Source organism: Oncorhynchus keta, chromosome 28, assembly GCF_023373465.1.
Source record: "Oncorhynchus keta strain PuntledgeMale-10-30-2019 chromosome 28, Oket_V2, whole genome shotgun sequence".
In the NCBI taxonomy this organism is placed as follows: domain Eukaryota; kingdom Metazoa; phylum Chordata; class Actinopteri; order Salmoniformes; family Salmonidae; genus Oncorhynchus; species Oncorhynchus keta.
Window position 1 is genome coordinate 78,046,002 of NC_068448.1, and position 19,264 is coordinate 78,065,265.

At 44.8% G+C, this 19,264-nt stretch overlaps 1 protein-coding gene across 1 annotated transcript; it reads right to left on the reverse strand.

Annotated features, from left to right (window-relative positions):
• Positions 1–1,509: 1,509 nt before the first annotated feature.
• Positions 1,510–6,796, reverse strand: LOC118379129 (PR domain zinc finger protein 14-like). Its single transcript, XM_052484031.1, has 8 exons — positions 5,994–6,796; positions 5,489–5,542; positions 5,167–5,327; positions 4,631–4,901; positions 4,062–4,264; positions 3,409–3,510; positions 2,568–2,787; positions 1,510–2,368 (listed from the first exon to the last, which is right to left on the reverse strand). Exons 1-8 carry the CDS (start codon positions 6,739–6,741, stop codon positions 2,220–2,222), a joined length of 1,908 nt encoding a protein of 635 aa, XP_052339991.1. The 5' UTR covers positions 6,742–6,796; the 3' UTR covers positions 1,510–2,219.
• Between the last annotated feature and the right edge of the window lie 12,468 nt (positions 6,797–19,264).

Here is a 19,264-nt window from a genome sequence, read left to right on the forward strand (position 1 = left end):
CCCCAGCCCACTGTCCCCTAGCCCTCAGACCAGCTCATTGTCTCTTCTCCCCAGCCCACTGTCCCCTGGCCCTCAGACCAGATCATTGTCTCTTCTCCCCAGCCCACTGTCCCCTAGCCCTCAGACCAGCTCATTGTCTCGTCTCCCCAGCCCACTGTCCCCTAGCCCTCAGACCAGCTCATTGTCTTTCCTCCCCAGCCCACTGTCCCCTGGCCCTCAGACCAGCTCATTGCCTCTTCTCCCCAGCCCACTGTCCCCTAGCCCTCAGACCACCTCATTGTCTCGTCTCCCCAGCCCACTGTCCCCTGGCCCTCAGACCACCTCATTGTCTCGTCTCCCCAGCCCACTGTCCCCTAGCCCTCAGACCACCTCATTGTCTCGTCTCCCCAGCCCACTGTTCCCTGGCCCTCAGACCAACTCATTGCAGCTTAATTTGGTCCTACTGGGGTTTGTTCATTTTCCCACTGCCAGCATCCCCCTAACCCATCACACACGCAGAGACGCACGCACACACACAGTATCCTCCTCGCTGTCCGAAAAGGGCGCGCTTGGAACACACACACACACGTGCACACAGTATCCTCCTCGCTGTCCGAAAAGGGCGCGCTTGGAGCACACACACACACACACACACACGTGCACACACACTATCCTCCTCGCTGTCGGAAAGGGGCATACTTGGTGCACACGCGCGCTGTTGAATTGTGTAGGCCACTGCTGAGACGGCTCAGGTGGAACTGAGGGACGTCTCCTTTCTCCCACGAGGGAGAGAGAAGATTATGGATTGGGTCTTGTTCAATGAAACAATAATCATTCTAATATGTGATACAACTAAAGTAACGAATAAGTATCTTTAAATGGTACGTTAAAGTGGTACGTTATACAGGTCCTTCTGTAGCTCAGTTGGTAGAGCATGGCGCTTGTAACGCCAGGGTAGTGGGTTCAATCCCCGGGACCACCCATAAGTAGAATGTATGCACACATGACTGTAAGTCGCTTTGGATAAAAGCGTCTGCTAAATGGCATATATTATTATTATATTATACAGTAACATCGCTACTCTGCTTCCGGGGGTTGGAACGATCGAAATGTTTTTTTTTTTGTGTGTTTTTTTTTACTGAGCATAAAATTAAATATGAATGAAATGTGTTTGTAAATATAAAATGCTAAACCGTCACCTGAATGTGGAGATGTTATTGCTCTACTCGTAAGTCTTGGAATCATCGAAAACGAATCACACACAGCTCTTCAACTCCATAGAGTCTATAGAATGAATTATACATGAGGATATTTGTAGAATTATTTTCAGGAACGAAAACCATTAATATAGTCTCACCAGAATTGAATATCATTGTGTTTCGATATATTAGATATTTCTTACAGTATGTTAGATGAATTAAATGTAGCCAATTAGATTGTAAAATCAACATCAGTCGTCATTGTTCGATGCGAATAATGTTTGTTAATTAACTAATCAAAGGCAATATATTTACAAACAAACTAACCCAATCTTGACTTTATGTTTATTTCATGCTATTATTTAATTCATATTTATTAGACAGCCGATGCTTTTTAACAATGAAATACAGATACACATTACAGTGACTGCTTTTGCAGCCTACAAGAGACGAGAAACAGACAGTCAAACGAAAAAAAATAAAAATAAAACAGTTATCTGACAATGAAATAGGATGAATTTAGCTAGAGGTAGTATGATAAATATTGTATGAAGATAAATTAACACATTTAAATTGATAAACGTTGATTGGGGATGTATGAATAAATGCAAAACGTTTATACAGTATTTATCCTACAGAATAACACTAATCCAAGCTTATTTAAATTTGTGAATTTGTAAATGTGTGATCACGAACGTTAATAGTAAACGAAACATTTCGTTAAAATCTTGCGTTACTTGGCTTCATTGACCAACACCAATAATAACTAAATCCCACTAATAACAGAAGCGTTTAGCCACAGACAACACGTATTATTCCCAAACACAAAAAAAACAGATTCAAATAAATAAATTGGACAAAAACAATTTACAGTGTGTCATACAATACAGTAAAGTTGTACGACATATATTTCCCCAATAGTTATTACTCTAAAAACATCAAACGTGTCGCTGTTTGAACGTCTTATAGCGATCTGAGCTCTACTTGATATTTCCCGTAACAAATTGTAGAATAAGAAATGCTCATTCATACGGAATGGGTTTAGTTCCAGGGTCGATATTCTTGGTTCAGCGTCGTCGGGCCTGTGTAAAAGTTCTCCTCCGTCAGTCTTTGTGTCCTGCAGTCCTTGGTGAATGAAAACATCGCGGTTGTATCCTCCAAAGATCCGTTTCGTGAGATGATAGGAGGAACTGCGGGTTCGTAAATATAACATTTTAGAAGGAGTATCCATATATATTAGGCAATTTAGATCAGACACATAAGTCAGCATTATATTTCTATATTAATCCAGTAATGTTTTTTTTTTCACTCAAGATATATAGGCCTTAGACCTTGGTACAAGCAACACGTGTCCTATTCCTTCAATATCTATTGACAATCAGATCTTACGTGTGTGACTCTTCATGTGGTTCTTGAGTTCTGTCGCTTCTTGGAAGGTGCTGCCGCACACGTCGCACGGGTGCAGCTTATCATTGGCGTGGGTGCGTCGGACGTGGCTGTCGTGCGCGGCGTGCGAGGCAAAGGCTCTCCCGCAGTGTTTACACTTGAAGGGCCGCTCTCCGGAGTGCTGGCGGATGTGCGTGCGCAGGATACTGGAAGCGGTAAAGGCCTAGAACAACGTGGAGGACATAGAAGTTTGAGAACATGAGTGGACTCAATAGGTCCTACGGTCCTGATAGAATGGGATGCTTTGATAGTCATGGGTTGTTTGGCAAGACTGACTACACGTTGGCCAATACAGCAATAGACCGGCACCAAATGCAGGCCTGGCACATTCCTGCTCTGTAATCGAAAATCTGTATTCAATTCGATTTCAAATACCTTTTCATTTAGAAAATATTTTAAAAGAGCAGATAACTAGCATATAGTCTAATTTATCATTGTTAAACCGAGGATTTGGGTTAAACAAAGTAGGCGACATAAAACTAAGGAGAAGGTTGTCATATCCTACTAACAACAAAGAAAACGTCTGTTCCTCATAGAGCCGTAAATGCAGAGCGTAATCTCGGGGCGTGGGGGAACAATAGTGTGTGTGGGGGGGGGGGGGGGGGTACATCTGGCGCTAATCACCATGGAAGTGTCTCGGTGGAGCGTGCCTGCACCGGGAGACAATAACGAGGGCGCTCGCCGCCAAATGCACCATGAAATGAGGAAGCTTCTAAATGGTGAGATCGGGGTCTGCCAACCCACCCGCCCACCGACTCGATGACACACGCTGTTCTACACTTACCTTGTTACAGTAGACACACTTGTAGGGCCGCTCTCCTGAGTGCACGCGCATGTGTTTGTTGAGACTGGAGGACTGAGAGAAACTCTTACCGCACACCGAACACTGTGAAGAGACAGGCGACACGCTCAGCACCGGGAAGTGTTGACACATCAACACTGAGTACACTAAGACTAGTCTATGCCGCTCTGACATCGCTAGTCCATTTATTCAGATATTCTTTAAGTCCATTCCTTTACTTAGATTTGTGTGTATATTGGGTATATGTCGAGAAATGGTTAGATATTACTAGTTAGATATTACTGCACTGTTGGAGCTAGAAACACAAGCATTTCGCTACACCCGCAATAGCATCAGCTAAACACGTGTCTGTGACCAATAACAGTTGATTTGAGTGACCGTTCAGTTACAGATTTAGGAGGAAAGCAGGCCTATATATATGTTCCACTGACAGAGGAGAGGGGAAATTAGAGAAATCAGCAGACATTAAGTAGATCCTATGGGAAATGTGCTGTTATTTAACACTGAATAAGAGGGTAAAATATAAGGAGTAGGCATAAAACAAACTACAGATGTCGGGAGAAAGTAGGCCTATATATAGCCTGATGCAAAGGGAGCTGTTTTTCAGCACCATTCGTATGATTTAGTCATTTTACTTTATGTGGTCGGTGTTTCTCGTGAACGTGTAGGATATGAATCCTCAGTCGGTCTCTCTTCTCGAACGACCTGTTGCAGAGATGACACGGGAACTTCCGGTCGCCCTGGTCCACGCAGCGCGTGTACTTCAGATGCTTGTCTCTGTAGTATTGATAGGCGAACACTTTGCCACACCGATCACACTTAAAACCCTCTCCAGAATCTGAAATAAAAACTAAATGTTATCAGGAAAAACATTGCTGGATTTTCAGTGACAAGGCTGCTTCTACAAATAAACACGTGTCATACATTTATATAATGATACAATTAAGACTAGAAGAGAATAAGATCCTTTACAGCATTGTGACGTTTATGTAAACATGTATTTCGCAAATAAAGTTCCCGCCGGGGAAGATATCAAATCAAATGTATTTATAAAGCCCTTCGTACATCAGCTGATATCTCAAAGTGCTGTACAGAAACCCAGCCTAAAACCCCAAACAGCAAGCAATGCAGGTGTAGAAAGTTATTATTTTCTATTCGAACAAAGATGAATCTGATTATCTGATTCTATATTAAATGTCTTTACCTTCAAGCGGAAGCATAACGTTCCCCTCCTCCGGCGAGTCTTTCAGAGTGAGAGGAATCCCCAGGAACTGAACATAGCAGTCCCCGTACCAGACCAGCAACTCCTGGCCCGGCTGGACCTCCTTACAGGCATCGTAGAAGATCTGGCCCTGACTCTGTACTGCGATTAGGTTCTGCTCCTCCGGGAAGCGCGCGCACTTCACCAGCGACATCCAATTACCGGAAGAGCCCCGGCCATCCACGAAGTGACTCAACCGACCGTTCTCGAACACCTGGATTAAAAGACACAGCGAAAAGGTTGTTAAACCTATTATATTGCTCGAAAATGTGTGTGGATACAAATTGTTTGACAGAACGGGCTTTGAATTAATTGGTAATCTAGCATCTCGTACTAGGCCTACATTTACGCATAAATTGACATTGACGCACAGCTGGTTTACTCACCAAATAAAAACACAAAAAGGTTTAAACGTTTAGTTCACAGTAAATAAATAACACACACAATATTAAGGAACTTAATTAAGGAATTAAACTGACCTCCCACATCAGAGTGTTGTCGTCATGTGTTTTGATCTCGCTCGTATTCACCAGTTTCCCCTGAAATGGGCCGAACCGGGTTCCCTTGGTGACGGCGCTCTTCACCGCAAAAACTCCGTAGTGGGACAAACTGCCGTAACTCGTCTGGTGGATAGTTAACTCTGGGAGTGATATTTTAAAACACGTTAAAGTTAACACCCTTTACACAACTTCACAAAGTACAAACATAATATTCTAACAGAGAGAGAAAGGAGAGAGAGAAAGAGAGAGAGATTTTTCCCACGCCAATAAAGCCCTTTGAATGTAATTGAGAGAGGCCTACCTTCTGGAAGTTCAAGCGCCTGAGTATTCAAGGTGAGTGTCTCACTGTTACAAACTGTTGAAGATAATGTTCAAGTCAGCAATGCTATTGCTGGTCAATTGTGAACACAAGGGCCTAACAAATCAAGCACAACATGACGGACAATATAGGCTGTTTTCCCAGACATAGATTAAACCTCCTGGAAATTGACAGTTTGATTTGAAGATATAGACTATTCTTTAATAAATAGTCATACACATGGACTAAGGTACATCAATCAATAATCATCAAATCCCAGCTACAAATACAGCATTTGTGTCTATATGAACTGAAAGAATCTCCAGCACCAATTAGCAATAGCAAGCAATAAAGGTGTATTGCATCTAACTATTTAAACGTGTTACACTACCATACACCTGTTAGGACAGCTGAAGCGCTAACACAGTTTGCTTTTAAGAACAATTACCCAGTTTCGATAACATTTCAAAGGTAATTAATTGGGTGACAGGGTGCTTTATCTGTCTACCTGAGTTCCCGGTCAGGGCTATTCCTGAGATAGCGTGACCGGTATTCTGCTCTTGTCTCCCGGTATATCCGTACAGCACCGTGAACAGATCGTCCTCACTGAAACTATAAGTGCTCGTCTTCTTCGATGATAATTCGGTTCCCCTGAGGTGGAGCGAACGTGCTTTGGACGGAGAGACGGAGTGAGCAGAAGACCTCTCGCTCGAAGCGGGACTGCTGTAGTCTGATAACGGCCCAGTAGCGTGCTCGGTCACCACCGCCGCCAGCTCCTCGTGCTTGGAGTAAATCGCTTGTCCCACTCCCGGCATCATCCGATTGAAATACGGGATGTTCGACACGTTAAAAATCTGCTCATGGAGCACGTTAACGGCGTGGCCGCCTTGGCGGAAGAATGAGGGGTTACCGGCGGTGAAGTTGAACGGCATGACTGCCTGGTTGTCGGTGACTAGCCGTCCCAGAGACTTGAGCGGGTGGAGGGGATGCTGAGAGCTCCTGAAGATGTTCATGTTGTGGTGGGCTCCGGGCAGCGGGGCAGCGTAGTAACCCGAGCCCCGGACAGGACTGCCTTTGAGGGGGTTGGAGTGGAACGGCTTGTCCTTCACGACGGGGATGCTGGACAGAGACACAGACATCACAGCAGGCGAGGAGGCAGAGCCGATCTGGGATGATTTGAATCGGAATGGTGTAGCTATTCTGCCTGGAGAGAGAAAGAGGTGGAGAAATTTTAGCTCCATCTCCAGATTTGACATATTTTCGCTTCTGAAATTAAAATATACCTCTCTAGTTTATTTGATCGTATTTTTGAAGGTTAATAAACAGTAAATATATTTAGGTAACGAACACATTCCGATTGTTAGATCTCTGATCAAAATACATTTAGGAGAATAACATTGTAATCGTGCATATTTTCTCAATCATTCCTATTGTGGATTCACAATAGGAATGTCAATTAAACGAAAGAAAATGTTGCATTTAAATTATCGCCCAATATGAAACGTTTTTGTTATTAACTACTGGGTAATCATAAAAATCTTATTTAGCAACATCAATTTAACAAGATCGAACTTCTGTAGAGATTGATATTTCCAAAATCCTCAATGCTAATTAAATTAAACGCTACACATGCTTCTCGTCATTTTACAAATTCACGAACATATTCCCATTGAGAGCACTGATTTCTACCAGACGAAAACGACTATGTTTTTAACATCCTACTGAATTCACAGCAGGTAACCTACATTTCTAAAACCTGCTGTTTGGGCATTTTCTTTCCAGTTCGCAAAACACACAACGGATATTCATCAATATATTTAAATTGGTGCTTGTGGTGCCTGCAAAGTAAACTACTTTAAATTGGTACTTGACTTTGCATCCCTGTAAACGAGCAGGATGAGTTGTAGGTGCCGTGCCCCCATTCACAGGGCGAGTAGTGGGTGGTAGTCAGCAGTAACTGAGACAAATCAGGGTCACGACACCCAAATTAAAGAACACCGGGTCAGCGTCAGAGGTCAACATTAATGAAGCTATCACAACTCACTACTCTTTTAAAAAGCATTAGGGCGTTATAGGGCGAGCCCGGTTCAACGGCTATTTACGGGTTACAATAGGGTCAATAAGAAATTTCCTATAATGTATCTGTATAATATTGGTTATATAAATAAGAAACTAAAGTGATGAGGATTACAATAAACATAGGTCTAAGGAAAGGTTTTGCCTGAAAGTCATTTTACACATAGTAGGCCAATAATGATAGCATAACATTTCAAACCAGTTACATTTTTCTTTAGCGAAATTATGAAACTTAAATATCTGACTTACCTAAAAGGAGATTATTTATGCGTCTGAAGCGGGTGTAGTCGAATCCATCCCACGTTCCAAATTCAAATATATATATTTTTTTTGGGGGGGGTCAAAAGACAACCGAATATTTATCTACAGCACTTGTTGATATATGCTTGGCATATTGTTAATATAATCCTATGAAGGTAAAGTAGAGAGGAAAGACCGCAGTAGTAGGATACTTTCTGTCTGTGTGTTTGTTGTTCTGTGTCCTACTGAACAGAAGGCTGTATACAGAACCACTAAGTGTACGGACTCATAAAAGGTCTCGAGATGCTGCTCTAGTCTCTGCCTGCTATTGGTCAGAGATCAGCTCGGGTCACTCCGTCTCAAACCCCAGGAGGATTTCACCTTTTTCACGGTACGATTACAAACCCCCTACAACACGCATGCAGGCACACAGACCTTTCATACATTCTCATTAAAAATGCAAAAAACGAGTCGCCCCCCCCCCCATTATTTTGTTAGGCTTACAGTACAGTTAGCCCAAACCAAGATGCGAGCAACAACTTTAATTTAAAATCAAACATCAACTCGGTTTTATGTTCCCCCATTACGTTCATTTTGATAAAAGAGGAAGATGAGGATACGGACTATAAAACATTAGTTTTCAACAAAAGAAAAGAAAAGGCACAGAACTCCGATGGAGCCTAATATTCGATTGTGTTGCTCACTTCCGTGATGTATAAATGCACCTACTTCCGTAAATAAAATACCATTAGGGTGAAGTGTTGTTATTATACCACTGGGAAGAAAACACATAGGCGTAAGTGTTTGCAGTTAGCCTATAAACCGGCGTTTCCCTCGCTCCTTGGGAACATAAAGGGTGCATGTTTTGGTTTTTGCCCGAACACTACACAACTGAATGGAATTATCAAAACTTGATTATTAGTATAAAAAAAATGTTTTTTTTTTTTGAATACCAGCGAGTGTTAAATAACAGAACTAGTCAGTTAAGATTCAAATTATCAAAGCTTGATGATTAGTAAAACAATTTTTTACCACCCAGGGCAAAAAAACAAAACCTGCACCGAGTTAATTTTAAAACGCACCCTTTACTTTACTAGGCAAGTCAGTTAAGAACAAATTCTTATTTACAATGACGGCCTACCGAGGAACAGTGGGTTAACTGCCTTGTTCAGGGGCAGAGCGACAGATTTGTACCTTGTCAGCTCAGGGATTCAATCCAGCAATGTTTCGGTTACTGACCCAACACTCTAACTACTAGGCTACCTGCCACCTCTACAATCTAACTACTAGGCTACCTGCCACCTCTACACTCTAACTACTAGGCTACCTGCCACCTCTACACTCTAACTACTAGGCTACCTGTCTCCTCTACACTCTAACCACTAGGCTACCTGCCACCTCTACACTCTAACCACTAGGCTACCTGCCTCCTCTACACTCTAACTACTAGGCTACCTGCCACCTCTACACTCTAACTACTAGGCTACCTGCCACCTCTACACTCTAACTACTAGGCTACCTGCCACCTCTACACTCTAACTACTAGGCTACCTGCCACCTCTACACTCTAACTACTAGGCTACCTGCCACCTCTACACTCTAACCACTAGGCTACCTGCCACCTCTACGCTCTAACCACTAGGCTACCTGCTGGTTACTAGTCCAACACTCTAACCACTAGGCTACCTGCTGGTTACCAAGCCAACGCTCTAACCACTAGGCTACCTGCTGGTTACCAAGCCAACGCTCTAACCACTAGGCTACCTGCTGGTTACCAAGCCAACGCTCTAACCACTAGGCTACCTGCTGGTTACCAAGCCAACGCTCTAACCACTAGGCTACCTGCTGGTTACCAAGCCAACGCTCTAACCACTAGGCTACCTGCTGGTTACCAAGCCAACGCTCTAACCACTAGGCTACCTGCTGGTTACCAAGCCAACGCTCTAACCACTAGGCTACCTGCTGGTTACCAAGCCAACGCTCTAACCACTAGGCTACCTGCTGGTTACCAAGCCAATGCTCTAACCACTAGGCTACCTGCACCTCTACACTCTAACCACTAGGCTACCTGCTGGTTACCAAGCCAACGCTCTAACCACTAGGCTACCTGCTGGTTACCAAGCCAACGCTCTAACCACTAGGCTACCTGCTGGTTACCGACCCAATGCTCTAACCACTAGGCTACCTGCTGGTTACTAGTCCAACGCTCTAACCACTTGGCTACCTGCTGGTTACTGACCCAACGCTCTAACCACTAGGCTACCTGCTGGTTACCGAGCCAACGCTCTAACCACTAGGCTACCTGCTGGTTACTGGCCCAACGCTCTAACCACTAGGCTACCTGCTGGTTACTAGTCCAACACTCTAACCACTAGGCTACCTGCTGGTTACTAGTCCAACGCTCTAACCACTAGGCTACCTGCTGGTTACTGGCCCAACGCTCTAACCACTAGGCTACCTGCTGGTTACTAGTCCAACACTCTAACCACTAGGCTACCTGCTGGTTACTAGTCCAACGCTCTAACCACTAGGCTACCTGCTGGTTACTGGCCCAACGCTCTAACCACTAGGCTACCTGCTGGTTACTGGCCCAACGCTCTAACCACTAGGCTACCTGCTGGTTACTAGTCCAACGCTCTAACCACTAGGCTACCTGCTGGTTACTAGTCCAACGCTCTAACCACTAGGCTACCTGCTGGTTACTGACCCAATGCTCTAACCACTAGGCTACCTGCTGGTTACTAGTCCAACGCTCTAACCACTAGGCTACCTGCTGGTTACTGACCCAATGCTCTAACCACTAGGCTACCTGCTGGTTACTGACCCAATGCTCTAACCACTAGGCTACCTGCTGGTTACTGACCCAATGCTCTAACCACTAGGCTACCTGCTGGTTACTGACCCAATGCTCTAACCACTAGGCTACCTGCTGGTTACTGACCCAATGCTCTAACCACTAGGCTACCTGCTGGTTACTAGTCCAACGCTCTAACCACTAGGCTACCTGCTGGTTACCGACCCAATGCTCTAACCACTAGGCTACCTGCTGGTTACTGACCCAACGCTCTAACCACTAGGCTACCTGCTGGTTACTGACCCAACGCTCTAACCACTATGCTACCTGCTGGTTACCGACCCAATGCTCGAACCACTAGGCTACCTGCTGGTTACCGACCCAATGCTCTAACCACTAGGCTACCTGCTGGTTACTGACCCAACGCTCTAACCACTAGGCTACCTGCTGGTTACTGACTCCAACCACTGGCTACCTAACCACGCTAACCACTAGGCTACCTGCTGGTTACTGACCCAACGCTCTAACCACTAGGCTACCTGCTGGTTACTAGTTCAACGCTCTAACCACTAGGCTACCTGCTGGTTACTGACCCAATGCTCTAACCACTAGGCTACCTGCTGGTTACTAGTCCAATGCTCTAACCACTAGGCTACCTGCTGGTTACTAAATGCTCTAACCACTAGGCTACCTGCTGGTTAACCACTAACCACTAGGCTACCTGCTGGTTACTGACTCAACGCTCTAACCACTAGGCTACCTGCTGGTTACTGACCCAACGCTCTAACCACTAGGCTACCTGCTGGTTACTGACCCAACGCTCTAACCACTAGGCTACCTGCTGGTTACTGACCCAACGCTCTAACCACTAGGCTACCTGCTGGTTACTAGTTCAACGCTCTAACCACTAGGCTACCTGCTCTGACCCACCCACTAGGCTACCTGCTGGTTACTAGTCCAATGCTCTAACCACTAGGCTACCTGCTGGTTACTGACTCAACGCACTAACCACTAGGCTACCTGCTGGTTACTGACCCAACGCTCTAACCACTAGGCTACCTGCTGGTTACTGACCCAACGCTCTAACCACTAGGCTACCTGCTGGTTACTGACCCAACGCTCTAACCAGTAGGCTACCTGCTGGTTACTGTTCAACGCTCTAACCACTAGGCTACCTGGGTTACTGACCCAATGCTCTAACCACTAGGCTACCTGCTGGTTACTAGTCCAATGCTCTAACCACTAGGCTACCTGCTGGTTACTAGTCCAATGCTCTAACCACTAGGCTACCTGCTGGTTACTGACCCAATGCTCGGGCTACCTGCTGGTTACTGGCCCACGCTCAACCACTAGGCTACCTGCTGGTTAACCAACACTCTAACCACTAGGCTACCTGCTGGTTACTGACCCAACGCTCTAACCACTAGGCTACCTGCTGGTTACTGAACGCCAACCACTAGGCTACCTGCTGGTTAACCACCACTAGGCTACCTGCTGGTTACTAGTCCAACGCTCTAACCACTAGGCTACCTGGCTACCTGCTGGTTACTGACCCAATGCTCTAACCACTAGGCTACCTGCTGGTTACTAGTCCAATGCTCTAACCACTAGGCTACCTGCTGGTTACTGACCCAATGCTCTAACCAAGGCTACCTGCTGGTTACTGACCCAATGCTCTAACCACTAGGCTACCTGCTGGTTACTGACCCCAAGGCTACCTGCTGGTTACTGACCCAATGCTCTAACCACTAGGCTACCTGCTGGTTACTGACCCAATGCTCTAACCACTAGGCTACCTGCTGGTTACTGACCAACGCTCTAACCACTAGGCTACCTGCTGGTTACTGCTCTAACCACTAGGCTACCTGCTGGTTACTGACCCAACGCTCTAACCACTAGGCTACCTGCTGGTTACTGACCCAACGCTCTAACCACTAGGCTACCTGCTGGTTACTGACCCAATGCTCTAACCACTAGGCTACCTGCTGGTCTAAATGCTCTAACCACTAGGCTACCTGCTGGTTACTAGTCCAATGCTCTAACCACTAGGCTACCTGCTGGTTACTGACCCAACGCTCTAACCACTAGGCTACCTGCTGGTTACTGACTCAACGCTCTAACCACTAGGCTACCTGCTGGTTACTGACGCTCTAACCACTAGGCTACCTGCTGGTTACTGACCCAACGCTCTAACCACTAGGCTACCTGCTGGTTACTGACCCAACGCTTAACCACTAGGCTACCTGCTGGTTAACGCTCTAACCACTAGGCTACCTGCTGGTTACTGACCCAATGCTCTAACCACTAGGCTACCTGCTGGTTACTAGTCCAATGCTCTAACCACTAGGCTACCTGCTGGTTACTAGTCCAATGCTCTAACCACTAGGCTACCTGCTGGTTACTGACCCAATGCTCGAATCACTAGGCTACCTGCTGGTTACTGACCCAACGCTCTAACCACTAGGCTACCTGCTGGTTACTGACCCAACGCTCTAACCACTAGGCTACCTGCTGGTTACCGACCCAATGCTCTAACCACTAGGCTACCTGCTGGTTACTAGTCCAACGCTCTAACCACTAGACTACCTGCTACCTCTAACCACTAGGCTACCTGCTGTTACTGGCCAACGCTCTAACCACTAGGCTACCTGCTGGTTACTGGCCCACTAACCACTGGCTACCTGCTGGTTACGCTCTAACCACTAGGCTACCTGCTGGTTACTGGCCCAACGCTAGGCTACCTGCTGGTTACTGGCCCAACGCTCTAACCACTAGGCTACCTGCTGGTTACTGACCCAACACTCTAACCACTAGGCTACCTGCTGGTTACCGAGCCAACGCTCTAACCACTAAGCTACCTGCTGGTTACTAGTCCAACGCTCTAACCACTAGGCTACCTACTGGTTACTAGTCCAACACTCTAACCACTAGGCTACCTACTGGTTACTAGCCAACCACTAGGCTCTAACCACTAGGCTACCTACTGGTTACTAGTCCAACGCTCTAACCACTAGGCTACCTGCTGGTTTACTAGTCCAACACTCTAACCACTAGGCTACCTACGCTCCAACGCTCTAACCACTAGGCTACCTGCTGGTTACCGAGCCAACGCTCTAACCACTAGGCTACCTGCTGGTTACCGAGCCAACGCTCTAACCACTAGGCTACCTGCTGGTTACCGAGCCAACGCTCTAACCACTAGGCTACCTGCTGTTATAAACCAATGAATCAATTTCCGTTAGAACCAACAGGCCTATAATAATTTAAGGAATTATTCAGACGACCATTAAAAACCCTCATCAGTAACCATCCAAAGATTTCATGCAGAACTGTATATTTTTATTTGAACAAATCAGTTTGGTGGAAACACTCCACTGTTGGGAAAATACGCATATTTTTTTAATGCGGATTTTATGCGGATTTCAATATTTCCAACCCAGAGGTTTGTTTCCATCAAAACTAATTTGTGGATAAAAGGCTGTGCGTGAAGACGTGGTGCACATAAAACAAACACTTTTGCACTAAAGTTCTCATGTACCAAATAAAAAAACTAAGTTTAATGTGTTTCCATTGCATTTTACAGTGCTTTACAGTGATACAGTGAGTCAGTGATTTTGTCACACAAATTGTTGCGATAAATGGCAAACTTGCCCAATCTGGTTTTCACGCAAGCTCTTATAGGCAACAGTTTGAGATGGATAAGAACAAGATCATTCTTATTTGTTAATTGGCAGCTAAACACCAATCATCATGCCATTAGCTAGGTTTTCCATCCAATTGCCGACAGATTTTCATGCGAATACTCTAGAATCTGCATAAATTAAATATGCACATTTCCTCACCAGTTGGAGTTTCCACCAAATGTACTTTTTTTGCGGATAAAAATCAGTGTATGATGAAGTTGTGCACAAAATGTATGCTTGTTGTGATATGTTTCCATCTCATTGTCAACTCTACCAACAGTTTGTCACAAAAACTGTTACTGTTAATTAGCAAATGTGCTTAACCTGGTTCTGGTACTGGTACATGCGCTCCATTACCAACAGCAGGCAGATCCAGTACGGGTAGGAAAGTCTACACGATGAGATTATTATGTAGAAGAGAGGGACTATTTTTTATTTGTCAAGCGGCAGTGAAGCATGTCAACAGAATTAAGGCCGTGGATATTGATTTGAAATTAGCATCATAGATCACCGTGCACTTTCACCACCCTGTGAAGTTCATCATAAATTATTTCATCTGTAGCCTGATAAAACTGCTTGGTTTCCCCGAGTTTTAGTGGGACTAACACACACCAAATCATCGCGTGACTCCAAATCATGGTTATTACATCAATATTTGCGCATAAAGGCGTTTCCACCACCATTTTCTGCATAATTAATTTTTACAGACATAAAAAGATCCCACCATGTCACACGAACAATTTACCTGTCGGCATTTATAATATTGTACCGAAACTACCTATTTCCATCAATAGCGGTCATAATTTTTTTTGTCCTCCTCGATAGCCACTTTTCATCGAGAATACTGATGTGTATCCGACCGTGGAAGAGTTTTGAAATATGCCACACTCCTTTTGAATCAACTTAAGTTTTTTTGTCAGAGGATTAAAAACATGCACACTTTTGAAAACAATACACGAATTATTTTTTTGTAACTATAAAATGTTCTGGACAAAGAACTTAATTTGTTTTGATCACTTTACACATTTAGTTTTGGGATCCACCCCTGTGAAACGTAATTTGCCTCATGAAGCGGAAGTGGAGAACGACGGTCTCATTTCAAGCGATCGCATTTTCATCCACGTTCACTCTCCTCGATTACCTTTGCGCTTTTGGCAAAAGGAGGTGAGAGAACGCAGGAGGTGAGCACATGTAATGGATAAAAGATCAGTGAAATGTGTACTTGTAAGATCTCCCCTCAAACAAGTGCAGAATCTATACAAATATATTAAAATATAGAGGGACTACATTCAATGTTGCAATAACAGAATTCTTTATTTACAATGGTATTATTCAACATTAAAATTGCAAATAGCATCAGCGAAGCCTTATTAGTTAACAACTTGCATATCATTGTGTTTAAACTTCTGTCGGTATATCTAACTTTAAAAAAAAAAAATGCTCAACCCTTAAGATTACAAAACGTAGATGCGTGATGGGTGAGCGAACGAACAGTGTCGACGTTTCCAATGAACAACACGGCTGGAAGAATCCATCTCAGAGCAGTGGTTAACAACTAAGCTTTCCTTCTCCAGAAAGTCCATAGAATATATGACATATTGCATCGTTTTTTTTCTTCCAAACACACAGTCCGGCTGACAAACAGTTCTGTGACGAGGGGAAATGGAAATATGCAAATACAGCCTTTAACCAATCACAGATATATATGAGAGAGAGAGAGAGAGAGAGAGAGAGAGAGAGAGAGAGAGAGAGAAACAGAGAAACAGAGAAACAGAGAGAGACTACTGTGAGTCTCATCACCACCAACTAAGATTGGTGTTGAGCATTGATTTATCACCCATTTAATAATGTACATTATCACAATACAAATATAATACAGCCTTATAATGTACAAGAACGAGAACAGACAATCTAAGGCAATATGCTAGATTATTAGCATTAAGGTTCTTGCATTTTAGCGCTAAGAAAAATTAGCAGACTATACAAAGACATATCAAAAAAAATCTAAAAAATGAAAGTTAAATAGAGGAATTATTTCGTAAATTGTTTTAAATTCAAAGTCTGTATGATCATTTTTTAGTTGTTGTGTGGGGCAAATAGTTTGTTTGCTCCAAGTACTGACACAAATGCTTTAAAAAAAAAAGAGCATTACCTCATGGCTTGTATTCATTTAAAAAATCTTAACAAATCTTTGGAAATTTGCAAACGGGGATTTGATTTGATTCGTTTTGACATCCAGCTTTTATCAAAAGTGTGATGGATAAATTGTGATAAATCGAACACCAAAACAATGTGAATGCGCCCTTCTACGCGAGACAGAGCCCCATACCATAGAGTTACACACATGGAATCACTAAATTATAGCATCCCTATGCTCCAAAATGCTACTGTACCTCAGTGTCCAAAGAGAATGCTAGGATAAAGTACATTATTCCCCAAATCATTTGAGCGTAGAAATACTGATCTATCATCAGTTCCCCTTTGTCCATTAATTGTAATGTAAAGACTAAACTGATCCTAGATCAACACTCTTACTTTGACTGCTTTCTCTCCGTGACCAATCCTAGCAGTTACCATTAGGGAAGTACAAATAAAAACTGTTCTCAGACCAGGGCTTATAAGTAATTGAATCCATCAGGTTTTTGGGCAGTTCTAGACCATCCAATAAGAACCATATTCTACAGCTTCTCCCAGTGATGGACTGCATCCCAAAAGGGACTTCATTACATATATGGAGCACAACTTTTGACCGAGGCCCATAAATAAGGAACAGGATATCATTTGAGGTACACTTTTACAGCCTCTGCTGATCTGAGCTCAGCCAATGACAATACATCTGGGGTCGCAGCTTTTTCAAGTTTATTCTGATCTGAGGACAGCCATGACAATACATTCAATTTATCTCAGACCCTCATCAAATACATGTATTATGCTGTAAACACACACACACACACACACACACACACACACACACACACACACACACACACACACACACACACACACACACACGCACGCACGCACGCACGCACGCACGCACGCACGCACGCACGCACACACACACACACAGCGAGATGGCGTTGCATGTTTCTCTGAGGCTGATGGACTATCACATTGTCTGGGCTGCTAATAGGCTCTTTATCCGAGGCAGATTTAACAGTTTGGGGGCCGGTTTCATTTAAAACTGATGAAACACAGCTAAGTCCACCTCTGTCCTTCATTTTGTAATGAAAGGCTGGTAGAATTCATAACCCAATTTGCATGGGATATTTGGCTTGTTGTCCATAGTAATGTCTGGCTTAACATCAGAAATATCAACATTGCTAGCATGAGCGCCAGTCTGTTTGTGCCATCATGCCAACTCCTTGTCACTAATTGTCATGACAACATAGAGTTGACATTGGCAGCAATGGAGTAAGCAAGAACACAAATATACGGGACCAGGTGACAACCAGGTCACCATCCCCCATTACAGGGACGAGGGAATATGATGTCACCATCCCCCATTACAGGGACGAGGGAATATGATGTCACCATCCCCCATTACAGGGACGAGGGAATATGATGTCACCATCCCCCATTACAGGGACGAGGGAATATGATGTCACCATCCCCCATTACAGGGACGAGGGAATATGATGTCACCATCCCCCATTACAGGGACGAGGGAATATGATGTCACCATCCCCCATTACAGGGACGAGGGAATATGATGTCACCATCCCCCATTACAGGGACGAGGGAATATGATGTCACCATCCCCCATTACAGGGACGAGGGAATATGATGTCACCATCCCCCATTACAGGGACGAGGGAATATGATGTCACCATCCCCCATTACAGGGACGAGGGAATATGATGTCACCATCCCCCATTACAGGGACCAGGTGACATATGAGGTCACCATCCCCCATTACAGGGACGAGGGAATATGATGTCACCATCCCCCATTACAGGGACGAGGGAATATGATGTCACCATCCCCCATTACAGGGACGAGGGAATATGATGTCACCATCCCCCATTACAGGGACGAGGGAATATGATGTCACCATCCCCCATTACAGGGACGAGGGAATATGATGTCACCATCCCCCATTACAGGGACGAGGGAATATGATGTCACCATCCCCCATTACAGGGACGAGGAATATGATGTCACCATCCCCCATTACAGGGACGAGGGAATATGATGTCACCATCCCCCATTACAGGGACGAGGGAATATGATGTCACCATCCCCCATTACAGGGACGAGGGAATATGATGTCACCATCCCCCATTACAGGGACGAGGGAATATGATGTCACCATCCCCCATTACAGGGACGAGGGAATATGATGTCACCATCCCCCATTACAGGGACGAGGGAATATGATGTCACCATCCCCCATTACAGGGACGAGGGAATATGATGTCACCATCCCCCATTACAGGGACGAGGGAATATGATGTCACCATCCCCCATTACAGGGACGAGGGAATATGACTCCCCCATTACAGCGACTCTATGATGTCACCATCCCCCATTACAGGGACCGTGCTCCTATGATGCTCAGCACCCCATGCTCCTAGCGCTCCTAGCACCGTGCTCCTAGCGCTCCTAGCACTGTGCTCCTAGCGCTCCTAGCACCGTGCTCCTAGCGCTCCTAGCACCGTGCTCCTAGCGCTCCTAGCACCGTGCTCCTAGCGCTCCTAGCACTGTGCTCCTAGCGCTCCTAGCACTGTGCTCCTAGCGCTCCTAGCACCGTGCTCCTAGCGCTCCTAGCACTGTGCTCCTAGCACCGTGCTCCTAGCGCTCCTAGCACCGTGCTCCTAGCTCTCCTAGCACCAACCATCTGAACCACATAGTTGATTCCGTGGACTCCATCCAGTATTACCTACATAGTGCACTACTTTTGACCAGATCCCTATTGGCCCCAGACCAAAAAAAAATAGTGCACTATAAAGGGAACAGGCTGCCATTTGGGACACAGCCCATTAC

What these genes read in the sequence shown, in the direction of transcription:
- LOC118379129 (XM_052484031.1), bottom strand. Translation starts at nt 6,741, where the DNA reads ATGTCAAATCTGGAGATGGAGCTAAAATTTCTCCACCTCTTTCTCTCT. An exon ending in AGCCCTGACCGGGAACTCAG is followed by an intron (nt 5,543 to 5,993) that starts GTAGACAGATAA and finishes TATCTTCAACAG; the next exon opens with TTTGTAACAGTGAGACACTC. An exon ending in GGCGCTTGAACTTCCAGAAG is followed by an intron (nt 5,328 to 5,488) that starts GTAGGCCTCTCT and finishes TATCACTCCCAG; the next exon opens with AGTTAACTATCCACCAGACG.